General features: G+C 50.2%; 1 protein-coding gene across 1 annotated transcript; it reads right to left on the bottom strand.

The window, feature by feature from the left end:
* Window positions 1-212: 212 nt before the first annotated feature.
* Window positions 213-5627, bottom strand: ITPRIPL2 (ITPRIP like 2). The gene has a single exon (XM_077773281.1). The coding sequence runs from the start codon at window positions 5600-5602 to the stop codon at window positions 4004-4006; it is 1599 nt and encodes a 532-aa protein (XP_077629407.1). The 5' UTR covers window positions 5603-5627; the 3' UTR covers window positions 213-4003.
* Window positions 5628-13211: the final 7584 nt, after the last annotated feature.

The following is a 13211-nucleotide window of genomic DNA, read 5'->3' on the forward strand; positions in this document are numbered from 1 at the left end:
GAGACGCTTTGGAAGCAGGTCAGGTTAATTCCTTCCAAATGCTAGGATGTCAGTTTTGGTGGGAGCTGCTGGGTCAGAAAGGGGTGGACACATCTGATCAGAACTGTATTCTTTGGCAGTGGCAGCTTGAAAACCCAGCACTGGGTTTCTGGTGTCCCCTGCCACCAACCATCCCTGCTAAGGCACAGTCTGGGGCCCTACTAAGNCTTAAAAATAAGAACAAAATTACAAATAAAAAAACAAGTTCTTCTGCAATCCTTCCTGATTACTCATCTGTGAACTCCGACTGAGCCAGGGAGGTTAGTCCCGACTCACCAGGAAGGAAATGCCAAGAACTGGCCTCCAGTGGTCTGATTGGAGGATGTGACTGGGAATGAACAGCTCCAGGATGGAGGGTCCTTCTGAGAATTGGGAGTTCAGTGTCATCTGTGGCCATGTTAATTTTTTTTGAGGGGGGAGGGGGGGTTGTTTCTACAATAAAGCTTAGCTCTGAGAGATAAAGAGGGACTTGAAGTATCACAACCCCAACTATGTATAACAACATTATCTCCATAACAATAAATATCACCTTATACATACTGTGTAAGGCAGGGGTCGCAAACTGGTGGCCCCCAGGCTCCAGCAAATGTTCGGTTCGGCCCACGTGGTATTTGGAACGTTTTTAAATTATTTTGTTTAAAAATGAGAACGTTCCACTTTAAAAAAAAAAAAAAACCTCCTGATTTCCGGCCTCTCCCTACCCTTTCCCCAGCACAGAGCTGAACGTTGGCTGCCCTGCTGGCTGCCCTGCGTAAGACTCCCCACCACCCACCCCTTCCCATAGCCCTCTCCCTGCCTTGCTCCTGCAGGCTGCTGAGTTTGCGACCCCTGGTTTGAAATAGCACATACCTAAAATGCGTTTCCTACCCAAACCTCTTGCACCCCCATGTGATTTCCACCCTGTCTGCCCTTCTCCCCTTCTCTTCCTTCACTTCTCTCTCAAGGCCTCCTTCCTGAATTCTTCAGATTTCTCCCTCACTTCCAAGCTTCCATTCTCCCTTCTTCCAGCTGCCGTTTCCTTTTTGCAAAAAACATCTCCTTCTCTCAGCCCATGAGCCTCTTCCAGGACGGCTCCCAAGACTGGTTGGTGAGAGTTACCGAAGGGTGTCTTTGGGCAAAACGGCTGCGTCATCTTCCCTAAAACTTTTTCTTTGGGCACTGGCTGGTCGATTCATCTTTTTTTAACGTGAGCAATTGTGAGGCTTCCTGTGTGAGAATATTTGCATATATGAATCTCTAGTACCAAGTATACACCAAAAATGTGTATGTACATTTCAGACCAAGGACATGACGGAGCCCTGATAAAATACAGAATTGAGCTTAATTTAAGTGCCTCGGGCAACCATCATACCTGGCTAATGTGCCGTATTATTCCGTTTGTACACAGTACATGTTTGGGATCTAAACATTGATCAAAATTGATCGAAATCTCTAACTTTTGGTTACCATGTGCAGAGAACAACTGCTCAGCATGGCGCTTAAATAAAACGTTAATATTTTAAAAATTCACAAACACAATGCCCCATTAATTAAAAAATAATAATAAAATTTAAAATCTTGAGGATGGATGAGGCTTTGGGTAATTAACCTGAAGGCAAAAAAAAAAAAAAAACAAAAACACTACAAGAACAGCATGTTACCAGATTTACACTTCAAAAGACTAGTATGATTAAAAAATAATAATAATAAACCTATCAACTCAGCTAGAAACATCTGGAAAATTCCATCTTTAAAGCTTTATAATCCCTCCAATAGCCTTGCTGTTCCCCACTTCAGTAGACTTAATGACTTCAGGGGGAACTGGGGCCAATATGGAAACATTATAAATATATATATTTATATATATAGATCTACGTACTCTTGGCACCTATTTTAAAAAGTAAGTTTAAGAAACACTGTGCAGTTTATATCTTCGCAGGAAGTTGGTAGACTGATCCCTTTACTACATGCAGTACCTTATGACCTGACACTGACCTCAAAAGCTGGGAATGACCTTTGTGACATCAAGAGGAATTGTCCCCAGAGCAACCTCCAAGAGAAGGGACAACATTTCCAACTATTTCTCTTACAGTCCAAGGTGGCAAAGGACAGAAGTGTCTGCAGCTCCCGTGAGGACACCCTGCCACCCATTTACTCACAATGACTTCTGCAGTGACCAAGTATTCCCCTCAAGAAAGTTTAAAGAGGGGAGCCTGGGTTGCTTAGTCGGTTAAGCGTCCGACTTTCGCTTAGGTCATGATCTCGCGGTTCGTGGGTTCGAGCCCCGTGTCGGGCTCTGTGCTGACTGCCAGCTCAGAGCCTGGAGCCTGTTTCAGTCTGTGACTCCCTCTCTCTCTGACCCTCCCCTGCTCACGCTGTCTCTCTCTCTCCTAGAAATAAATAAAACATTAAAAAAAAATTAAAAAAAAAAAGTTTAAAGAATTCCCTCAGAACAACTCAGAAGTTGAACAATGGCCATATTCAGATGGCGCCTTCTGTCTTCTAGGTTTTATCTTTAAGAACCTAAGTTAGTACGTGTCTTAGTCCAAAAAAAAAAGTCCCCAAGTCTAACACTGGGTGGGACAGGTTACATTTTCTATTAGGCAAGCAGATGGTGGACTTACTGACACCTAAGCTAAGTTGGGGATATTTACGTCCAAAGAGAGAAAACAACAGACTTCTGACAAGGGCTCCCCCCCCCCATATTCTCCTCGGCTGACCAGTCGGGGAGCCCAGAACCCAAGATATTCGATTCTTTGGGAAAAGCTTTGCAAGACCTGAGCTGAATCAACTACTTCTCAAGGTGGCCTTGGGACCACGTATTTAAAGGTGCCGGGGCGTTGGGAGAGAAACTTTATAACCACGAACCATCGCTGAGCACTGACTGAGAGGGCTGACTACATCCTAGGCACCACAGCCAGCATTGCCTCTGCATTATCTCATTACACTCAGAAACAAATCACCATGCTGAGGAGTTTGTTTAAAAGGCTTAAAACAAAAAAAAATATTTCTGTCTCCAGCTAGCAGCAAGCTGTCACCTTCATAGATGAAAATCGAACTATATCTTCCCCAAAACCCAACACGTTCTCACCAATGTTGTCCTAACCATGGATCCTTTGCTACTCTGCCCTGTGCCTGGCTCACGGTAGGCTCCCCAGGAATGGGTGCGGGCTGGTACCAGCGTATGCCTGCGGGGGTGTTAAGCAGGCCTGCTTTTTAAGACTGTACATTTCTTAATAACAAATGGAACTGGTCTCCCTTTCAGATGCAACAGCTTGGCACTGGCAATTACCACAAAATGAAAGGACTGATCAAAACAGAGTGCTCTTTGCTCTGGAAGTTTCTCTCACCAATTCTTGATGACCTCTCAACACATGTGACTTCATTCTTTGCAATTCTGTCAAACACCGTGATTACACCATTTAAAGAATACATGAATATTAATTTGGACAGTGGAAACTATGGTCCTCAGAACATTAGACCCTAGAACAGAACTTCGATTCCAGTTGTAAAGATACAGATTTTTAGGAAGACCATGGGAACCCAGGACCTAGCACGTAGTTATGTCAAAAAACATTAGCTTCTTTAAATCTGGGGGCCAGAGATCTGAGTCTCAAAAACTGACGTGGGAACTTTCTCTGCAGCTAGTTCTTGCTTCCTTTCTTTACTGGACTTCCCTAAAAGCTGGATCCTTTTACAGAATCATTTCACACAAACCAACATTTGGACCAACTCTTAGCTGCTGGGGTTGGATGTCTTTCTGTAGCTTGTTCCAGACACGCTGGTGGGTGTGAAAAAGATGCTGTAACTATACTGGCTTGGGAGCCAGGGGGTGACATTTAAGCCCCCAAATGTCACCTTCTGAATTTTCCAACACCTTTGGCAGTTCATTGCCTTGCATTAAACTGGCTTCATTGCCATCCCCACCCCCATCAGGTGGGAGAGGCTTTAGGAGCTTTGGGCCAGGTGGAGGCACTGTCAAGGTTTATGGTTCATCTCCAGGGAAGCCCTGGGTGCGCTGACTCCGGGGTGGGGGGCACCTGGCAAGGTAGCGAGGACCCCCATAGACCCGGAGAAGCTGGGGCAGCCTTCGCCATGTGGACAACAACCTGGCAGCCGCGAGTTCCCGGGCGTGCTTGTCGAATGCAGCCAGGAGGTCAACTGGGGCGGCCTCTCGCAGAACCTTGGGCAGTGGGCCCACCTCGGCAGCGGCGCCACCAGGGCCCAGGACACAGTGGAAGAGGGTATGGCGTCGCAGCAGGCAGTCCCTAAGGAACTGCACTAATTCCTCCAACCGTTCACCCACGTGCGCCTCGTCCCAGCCTTGAGCCGGAGCCTCCTCACGCAGCAGCACCGCCAGCAGCACTGTCTTGAGCATGTACGAAGACAGGATGCGTCCCCACTGGGTGGCCGCCGTCGGGTCCAGCCCGCGGGCGCCCAGGTCCCGCAGAGCTTTAAGCAACTGCAGGCACTTGAGGTAGCAGGCACCTGGAGGGGCCCGTTCCTGCAGCCAGCTCAGCAGCTTCTGCTCCTGGCGCGCTGTGTTCACCCCCCACAGCGCATCCGTGCGCAGGCCTCCCGGGAGCACCGACAGGGGCCCGACAGGTGAGGGTGGCGGTGGCGGTGCGACGAGGAAAACGCCATCGCCCAAATGCACAGCTGGGATGAGACGTACAGCCATGGAGAGGCGGCAGCAGCCGTAATCCGTGCGGCACGGCAGGATGTGCAGGGTAGGGGGCTGCTCCAGGCCGCCGTGGGTCAGGCTGACCCGACAGCGCCCCTCCAGGCTGTAGCGCACGGTGGCCAGGGAACGCTGCAGGTGCGACTGGAACCAGCGAAGCACCATAGTGGCGGAGAGGTGACGCCGCCCGAGCACGTCCACGCAGAAGCCGTCGGCGAAGGGCTTGCAGTCCCGGAGCCAGTGGCCCCCGGAGGCCCCCGGCGGCGCCTTGAGCGCGCACACGAAACAGCCGTGGAAGGCTGGGGCGAGCGCGGGCTCGGCGCCCAGGCTCCGCGGCTCCAGCGCCACCAGGGGCGGGAGGCGCAGCGGTACCAACACGTCGAAGCCGTCGGGCCGCCGGATTTTATGCTGCTCGTAGGCGCTGCCCACCTGGATGAAGTCTCCGCGGAAGGCCAACGCCAGCGCCCCGCCGGGGATGGGGCCCGGGGACCCCCGGGCGCGGCCAGCCCGCACCAGCTCGCCCACGATCCGGCTCACGTGCGCCTTGCTGTGGCCCAGCACGTGCGGGGAGAGGCGCACCTCGTGCTCGTAGTAACTCTCCAGCAAGATGCCAAGGCTGGGCTCTCGGAAGTGTCTAGGAGAAAAGGTGGAGTGTCTCCCCAGGCGGGGAGACCCGGGCAGGAAGCGCTGCCGGACAGCGTGGCGACAGCGCAGGAGGATGTAGCCAAGGAGGAGCAGGACGACCACCTTGAGCAGCGGGAAGCCGCCGTCCGCACCGTCGGGGGACTCAGCCCGGTCGCCCCCGCTTCCTCGGAGGACATGGTAGAGGCACACAAGGGCAGTGCACAGGCCGGTCACCAGGGGCCAGAAGACGCGCAGATTGAGGGTGTAGTGCACCGACATAGCGGGCGCGCGGGGCAGCGGCGGCCTGGCANTTGTTCCCGTTACTCGGCCCCTGGAGTTTCCTCTTCCGAGGGGAGGCGAGTCCGCGCCCGCTAGCGGGGAGGAAATGCCGAAGTCTGGAGCCGAGCGCGCAGCGGGCGGGTGGCGTGGCCCCCTCCCCGGCCTCCGCCTTAGAGCGACGCGCGGCGGCGGGAGGGACTTCAGGAGGCGCTCCTAACTGGCTTCCCGCGGGCCATCGCCCCCCCCGCCCCCGCTCCCCCTCTCCGAAGGCAGAACTGGGAAGGCCCTGATTCCGGGGCGGTGGCCTTGTCCTGGGAGCCTTTGGAGTGTGCTCACATGAGGTTACACTGGGAAGTTGCAAAGGAGGAGAAAAGGACTCACACCCAGGGTGTGCCTCCCCACCCCCATCCAAGCCAGTCGTGGCGCTGGCGGCGTGGCAGCCTCGGGCACGGAAGCGGCCGCTGCCAGTGTGCTGCCGTCCCTTATTCAAACCCATATGTACTGAGTACCTACTACGTCCCTTATTCAAACCCATATTTACTGAGTACCTACTACGTGCCAGGCGGTAGGCTAGGAGCTGGGGCGAAAGCAAGCCACAAGATTAGGCAAGGTCTCTGCCCTTCGTAAAGCTTACGGCCTTTCTGAAAAAAGGAAACCAAAAGAGAAAGGATCCCATGGCAGAAAATGCTCAGAAAGAAAGAACGCTGCGCCACGATATGACAAGGTGGTGGCTGCCCTCTGGAAGATGGAGGGCTGACGTTTGGTCTGAGATGGGAACAAGGAGGAGCCAGCCTTGGAAATCACAATAGCAGCTTTCACCGAACGCTCACTGCGGGCCAGTACTGTGCTAATCCCTTTACACATGCTCCCTCCTCGTGTCAGTCCTATGAAACGTACACTATGATTTTCCCCATTTTTCAGATGAGGAAACTGACACATAGGCAGGATCAGCCCCTCGCCCAGGGTCACACAGCTTTAGCAGAGCTGTGCCTTGAATATAGGTATCCCTCTCCAGAGAAGCCAGGGGGCAGAACTCAGGGAGGGTGACCAAGGAGCCCGTTCTTCAGCTACTGGGAATTGTCTGTGTTCTGTGTCAGGACCAATCCTGCGGCCTCGGTCCCTGGGAACCTTTGCTTTGTTTCATAACAGGGAGTACTCCCTGAGATCATCGGCATTTCTTTAACTAAACTGGATTTGTTCAAATCATGATCTTTATTTACTTATGTTCATTGCACCTTCCCTGCTCCCAACACCATTTAAGGGGAGCAAAGGTGAATGCACTAAAAGTGTCACAACTCAGCTGCCATCTGGGACCCAGCCCGCAGAGGATGGCTCCCGAGTTAGGCACCAAGATGATTCTCGGGAAATCCTGGATTGCGCCTCTTGAGCTGAGGAGACCTGCTTTCAGATCCCGTCTTGTCTCCACTACTCCTAGCTGCTGGGCCATTGTCTATTAGTCTGGGCTCTTTGGGTTGCAAGGGACAGAAACAGGCTTAAAAAAAAGCTGATTGTCATGTTAAGTGAGACACCCAGGAGATCCGCTTCAGTACAGTTCGATCCAGACACCCTCCATCCAACCTCTTCTGACTCTGCTGTTTGCTAAGCTGGGGCACTGTCGGCCAGGCCTTCTCCATCTCCCCCCACCTCCCCCCCCCCCCCCCCCCCNGGAGGAGAAGAGAGCTGTGCTCGCCTGAAAACTGTAGCAAATGCCAGGCCTAGAGATAGTCTTGAGATTATGCTAAAAGTGACCAAGTTTTAAGAGCGCCTGGCTGGCTCGTTTGGTAGAGCATGTAACTCTTGATCTTAGAATCATGAGTTCTACCCTTGAGAGCAGAGTTTACGTTTTAAAAAATTATTTATAATTTATTTTTATTTTTAAAAATTGCTAATGCTTATTTATTTTTGAGAGAGAGAAAAGGAGAGAGCACCAGTGCACACATGCAGAGGCGGGGCAGAGATTCCGAAGCTGGTTCCACACTGACAGCACAGAGCCCAATATGGGGCTCGAACTCATGAACTGCCAGATCATGACCTGAGCTGAAGTCCGACAATTAACCAACTGAACCACCCAGGTGCCCCTTATTTATTTATTTATTTATTTTGATGTTTTTATTTATTTCTGAGAGAGAGAGAGGCAGCATGAGCAGGGGAGGGTCAGAGAGAGAGGGAGACACAGAATCCGAAGNAACCCCCTATTTATTTTTATTTTATTTTATTTTTTTTAAAGAGATATATTTTTTTAATGGGTTTGGTTTTTTTTTTTATTTCTAGGAGAGAAAGAGAGACAGCGTGAGCAGGGGAGGGTCAGAGAGAGAAGGAGTCACAGACTGAAACAGGCTCCAGGCTCTGAGCTGGCAGTCAGCACAGAGCCCAACGCGGGGCCCGAACCCACGAACCGCGAGATCATGACCTAAGCGAAAGTCGGACACTTAACCGACTAAGCCACCCAGGCGCCCCCCCATTTATTTTTAAATGTTTATTTATTTTGAGAGAGAGAGAAAGAGAGTGCAGGGGAGGGGCAGAGAGAGAGGGAGACAGAGAATCCCAAACAGGTTCCACACAGTCAGCTCAGAGCCAGACTGGGGGCTTGAACTCCCAAACCATGAGATCATGACCTGAGCTGAAATCAAGAGTCGGACGCTTGACTGACTGAGCCACCCAGGCACACCCCACACACATACAAAAAATTTTTTTAAAAATAAATAAAAGTGACTAAGTTAGAGGATACACTGATAAACATGGCCTGGGCTGGTTCTATAGACTAAGTTGTGAGCCCTGAAAATTCTTATACTGAAGGCCTAACCCCTAATGTGAGTGTATTTGGAAATAGCTCTTCAGTGGTAATTAAGATGAAATGAGGTTATAAGGATGGGCCCTAATCCAGCAGGACTGGTGTCATGCTAAGAAAAGACAGGGGCCTTTCTCCATTCACACACACACCAAAGAATGGCCTTGTGAGGACGTGTGAGAAGGTGACCATCTATAGGCCAGGAGGAGAGCTTGCACCAGAAACTGGACCCTCTGCACCTTGATCTTGGACTCTCCAGCCTCCAGAACTATGGGAAAATGCTTTCTGTTGCTGAGCCATCCAGTCTCTGGTACATGCGGCCCCCGCTGACTAATACAGTTGGAGGTGGGGTGAGCCCTGCCTAAGCCACGGGGACTGGAGGAGGGGCACCACTCAAGGAAAGTCCCAGCACTGCTTGGGGGAGGCTTGAGCATGCAGAGACAGCAAAGTGACCCCCGTTTGGGGATAAATCTTTTCATCTCACTTTGCTTCAATCTCCCCTCTCATCTATGAAATGGGGGGAATATTAACAGAGGGACAATTTTGGGGCACTGGGTGGCTCAGTTCGCTAAGTGTCTGACTTCAGCTCAGGTCATGATCTCATGGTTCACGCTTTTGAGCCCCTCATCGGGCTCTGTGCTGACAGCTCAGAGCCTGGAGCCTGCTTCGGATTCTGTGTCTCCCTCTCTCTCTACCCCTCCCCCGCTGTTAGTACTATGTTAGTTTGTCTCTCTCTCTCTCTCTCTCTCTCAAAAATAAACATTAAAATTTTTTTTTAAAAAAACAACAGAATGACATTTTCTTCCTAGTGGAAATGGTGGCTTGCTGTCTTCAGCCAGACAGAGAGGGGCAACTCTAGCTCGCAGGTCAGCAGACATTTTTTGTAAAAGGCCAAAGAATAAATATTCTAGCCCATACAATCTTTGTGCTGACTACTCGGGTCTCCCGCTATATTCATTTCCTGGGGCTGCAATAACAAAGAACCACAAACTGAGGGGCTTACAAAAGAATTTATTCTCTCAAAGTTCTCGAAGGCACCAGGGCTGTGCTCCCTCTCAAGGCTTTCGGGGACGGGGACGATCCTTCCTTGTCTTGTCCAGCTGCTGGTAGCCCCAGGCCTTCCTTGGCTTGTGGCGGCGACCCTTTGATCTCTGCCTCTCTCCTCACGTAGGCTTCTCCTCTGTGTCTGCATCTTTTTCTGTCTCTTGTAAAGTCGCTTGTCATTGCATGTAAGGCCCACCTGGGAACGCCAGTGATCTCATCTGGAGATCCTTCAATTAGTGACATCTGCAAACATTCTTTTTCCCAGTAAGGTCACATTCACAGGTCCAAGGGGCAGGATGCGGGCATATCTTTTTTGGGAGGTGTATGGGAAGAACCTCAGTTTTCTTTCCTCCGTGTCTCATTTACTACTCACAACACACCCCCCGCTTCTGACGCTTCCGGCCGTCAAACGTGGAGAAGTTTTTCCCCACAACAAGACATTCTCTGCCATGCCAGCCGGGTGTCCTACAATTTAACTAAATTCTGACACTACCCACGAGACTACCCTCACCCCCACTTCAGACGCCAGTCGCAACTAGTAGGTCCCCACGTGATCCACTACTTCCGTTCAACTTGGCTGTAAATTGGAGGTTCCCATAACCCCCTCCTTGGGTTTGACTAATTTGCTAGAACAGCTCACAGAACTCAGGCAAGCATGTTTACCAGTTTATTAAAGGATATGATAAAGATATCCCTGTAGACTTGGGTGTCACCTTTCTTTTTAAGTTTATTTACTTATTTTGAGAAAGACACAGAGAGCAGGGAAGGGGCAGAGAGAGAGGGAGAGAGAGAAAATCCCAAGCAAGCTACGAGCTGTCAGCATGGAGCCCAATGTGGGACTCAAACTCACAAACCACGAGATCATGACCTGAGCCAAAATCAAGAGTCAAATAACCGACTGAGGCACCCAGGCGCCCCGAGGTATCACCCTTTTTAAAGGGTGTCATGTCGCCCCCTCCGTACGTGGATTTTTTTCACCAACGTGGAAGCTTCCCAAGCCCTGTACTATTGATATTTTATGAAGGCTCTCTCACATAAGCATGAGCAACAATTGACTCAATTTTTAGTCCNTCTCTCTGCCTCTCTCTCAAAAATAAATAAACATTAAGAAATTATTGAAAAGAAAAGAAGTGGCAGGGGTGCTGAAAATTACAAGCTTCTAATCATGGCTTGGTCTGTCTGGTGACCACTCCCAATCCGGAAGCCATTCAGGAGTCCCCCGCCACCGCCACCACCGCCTCATTAGAACAAAAGATGTTCTTAGCGCTCTTATCACCTAGGAAGTTACAAGGAGTTGAGGAGCTCTGTGCCAGGAACCAGGGACCAATATATACCTGTTCACAGTGGGGCATGATTCACCCCCCACACTGAGTAAATGATGTATCGCTCTTACTGTTTTTCCAGCCTATCATTGGTTTCCATAGCTCATTTCCTCCAAAGAGTACAAGGGACAAGCCTCAGAACTTTGCCCTTGGAGAGTCTACTGTATGTGTCAGAACAAACACAAATTCATTTATTATTAATTTCTTACACACCTCGGTGGGTTCTACCTTTTGCCAGGCAGAGGGGAACATGAAGGAAAACAGTCCGGGTGTTCCAAGCTCAGGGACTGAAACGGCACATGTACAGTATGGACAGACTCAGAAAACTGCCATTCTTTCACTGATTTTTGATAATTACTTCATTAAAAAAGCCTTCTTTGGGGCGCCTGGGTGGCTTAGTCGGTTGGGCGGCCGACTTCGGCTCAGGTCATGATTTCACGGTTTGTGGGTTCGTGGGTTTGAGCCCCGTGACGGGCTCTGTGCTGACAGCTCGGAGCCTGGAGCCTGCTTCAGATTCTGTGTCTCCCTCTCTCTCTGACCCTCCCCTGCTCACGCGGTCTCTCTCTCTCTCAGAAACAAATAAAAACGTAAAAAAAATTTTTTTTAAAGCCTTCTTTGTCTCTCTCAAAAATAAATAAACATTAATTTTTCTTAATGGGGGGGCACATGGGTCACTCAGACAGTTAAGGTCCAACTTCAGCTCAGGTCATGATCTCACAGTTGGTGAGTTCAAGCCCCGCATCGGGCTCTGTGCTGACAGCTCAGAGCCTGGAACCTGCTTCAGATTCTGTGTCTCCCTCTCTCTCTGCCCCTGCCACGCTTGCACTCTGTCTGTCTCTCTCTCAAAAATAAATAAAGGTTAAAAATTTTTTTAATTAAGTAAAATAAAAAAGATAGTCTTTATTGTTTAATGTTTGACTAAGGCCGCTCCTGTTTTTGTTTTTTTTTTAATAGATCAGCTAATATACACACAGTCCTTCCAGCATTTCTGATATTCAGGAGGTGTGTCCCGTGGAGGAAAATATTAATAAGAGGAAGAGAGAGGGCTGAGGTGACTCATTTCTCACCAGAGGCTTGGGGAAGGCTCACAGGGACGGGGAGGAGACATATATGAGGCTTTGAAGGATGGGAAAGGACATTATGTTTGATAAATGTCATGTGCCTCCCAGACGCAGCCCTTCCCTTGCAACATCTCCTGATATAGAACAAGCCCAGTGAGGCAGGCGCCAGTAATAAGGCCACTTCACACATGGGAAAAGTGAGGCTAAGAGAGGGTAAGTAACTTCTCCCAAGTCACCCAGCTGGCAAATCTGACCCCAGAGCGGAGTGCTTAAACTGGGTCCTGGACTCCCTTTCACATTGTAAAGGGTTTTACAGCACAGAAAGAGCATTCTGGAAAGGCAGGTGAATTTACGTTTCCATCTCCCTAAGCCGGTGATGAGGTTCTTGGAAGCAGGGACTTTGCCGTATTCAACTTGGTGTCCCCAGCACCCAATGCCATGCTTGGAACTTTAGGGGGTGGTTGAATGAGCGAATAAGATTTGGGGCGGCAGAAATACAGGGAGTCCATTTCAGGTAGTGGCGACAGAATGTGCAAATGTACGAAGGTCGAGCGGCATGAGACAGTTGTGGGGAGCAGAACGTCAGGCGTGTTGTTGCGAGAGTCTGGAGTTTGTGACTGGACACGGTGGCATTCACTGGCCATCCATTCCAGCCTTCTCCAGCAGCCCTTCTTCAGCACCTGGGGCTGGAAAGCCAGACACGTTCTTGGGCTCCCTGGCCCAGGGACAGGACCTGCCCAAGACACCGCTTTGCTAATATGGCTGGTGGCAGAGGTGGGGTGATTCCGAGACCCACAGCTGGGCCTCGATTCCATAGGCAGCTCTCTGGTGCAGGCTGAGGCAGCAGCTCCCATGATGGCCCAGTTCTGCTGTGTGGCTAAGGAATCTTCTGGAAGTTGGGCTCACAGTCCTCTCCTGCAGCTTTCTCTGGGCTTCTCAAACCATATATGATAAATGATCTATTACTGGTTCTTTAAAACTTTCCTGTTGGCTCTTGTATGCATGACTATCACACAGCTCATGTCACATGCGACTCAGAACACCCACGCTGGTCTATCCTCTTCAGAGAGACAAGCCCATCAATCACACTTCTTTGGATGTCACGGCAATGTCAAGTTGATGCATATGTTTCTAAATATTTACTCTCAAGTGACTGGCCCAGGGCAGCCAGGAACAAGGGAGTCTGTCCCTAGGCTTTGCAACAATGTCACCTGATACTAGGTGGTGGCCAAATTGCCCCAAACCTGTCTTTTCCCATGGGGATTCTGAATGGGACACAGAAGTCATGACAGACAGGGATTCAGAATTAAGCAGAAGCCACAGAATATGCAAAGAACGTGGGGCGCCTGGGTGTCTCAGTCAGCTGACTGTCCGACTTAAGCTTAGGTCATGAT

Source organism: Crocuta crocuta, unplaced genomic scaffold (genome assembly GCF_008692635.1).
Source record: "Crocuta crocuta isolate KB4526 unplaced genomic scaffold, BGI_CrCroc_1.0 scaffold16, whole genome shotgun sequence".
Lineage (NCBI taxonomy): Eukaryota > Metazoa > Chordata > Mammalia > Carnivora > Hyaenidae > Crocuta > Crocuta crocuta.

Excerpts from the sequence above, each read along its gene's own strand:
- ITPRIPL2 (XM_077773281.1), bottom strand. The coding sequence starts at position 5,602 with ATGTCGGTGCACTACACCCTCAATCTGCGCGTCTTCTGGCCCCTGGTG.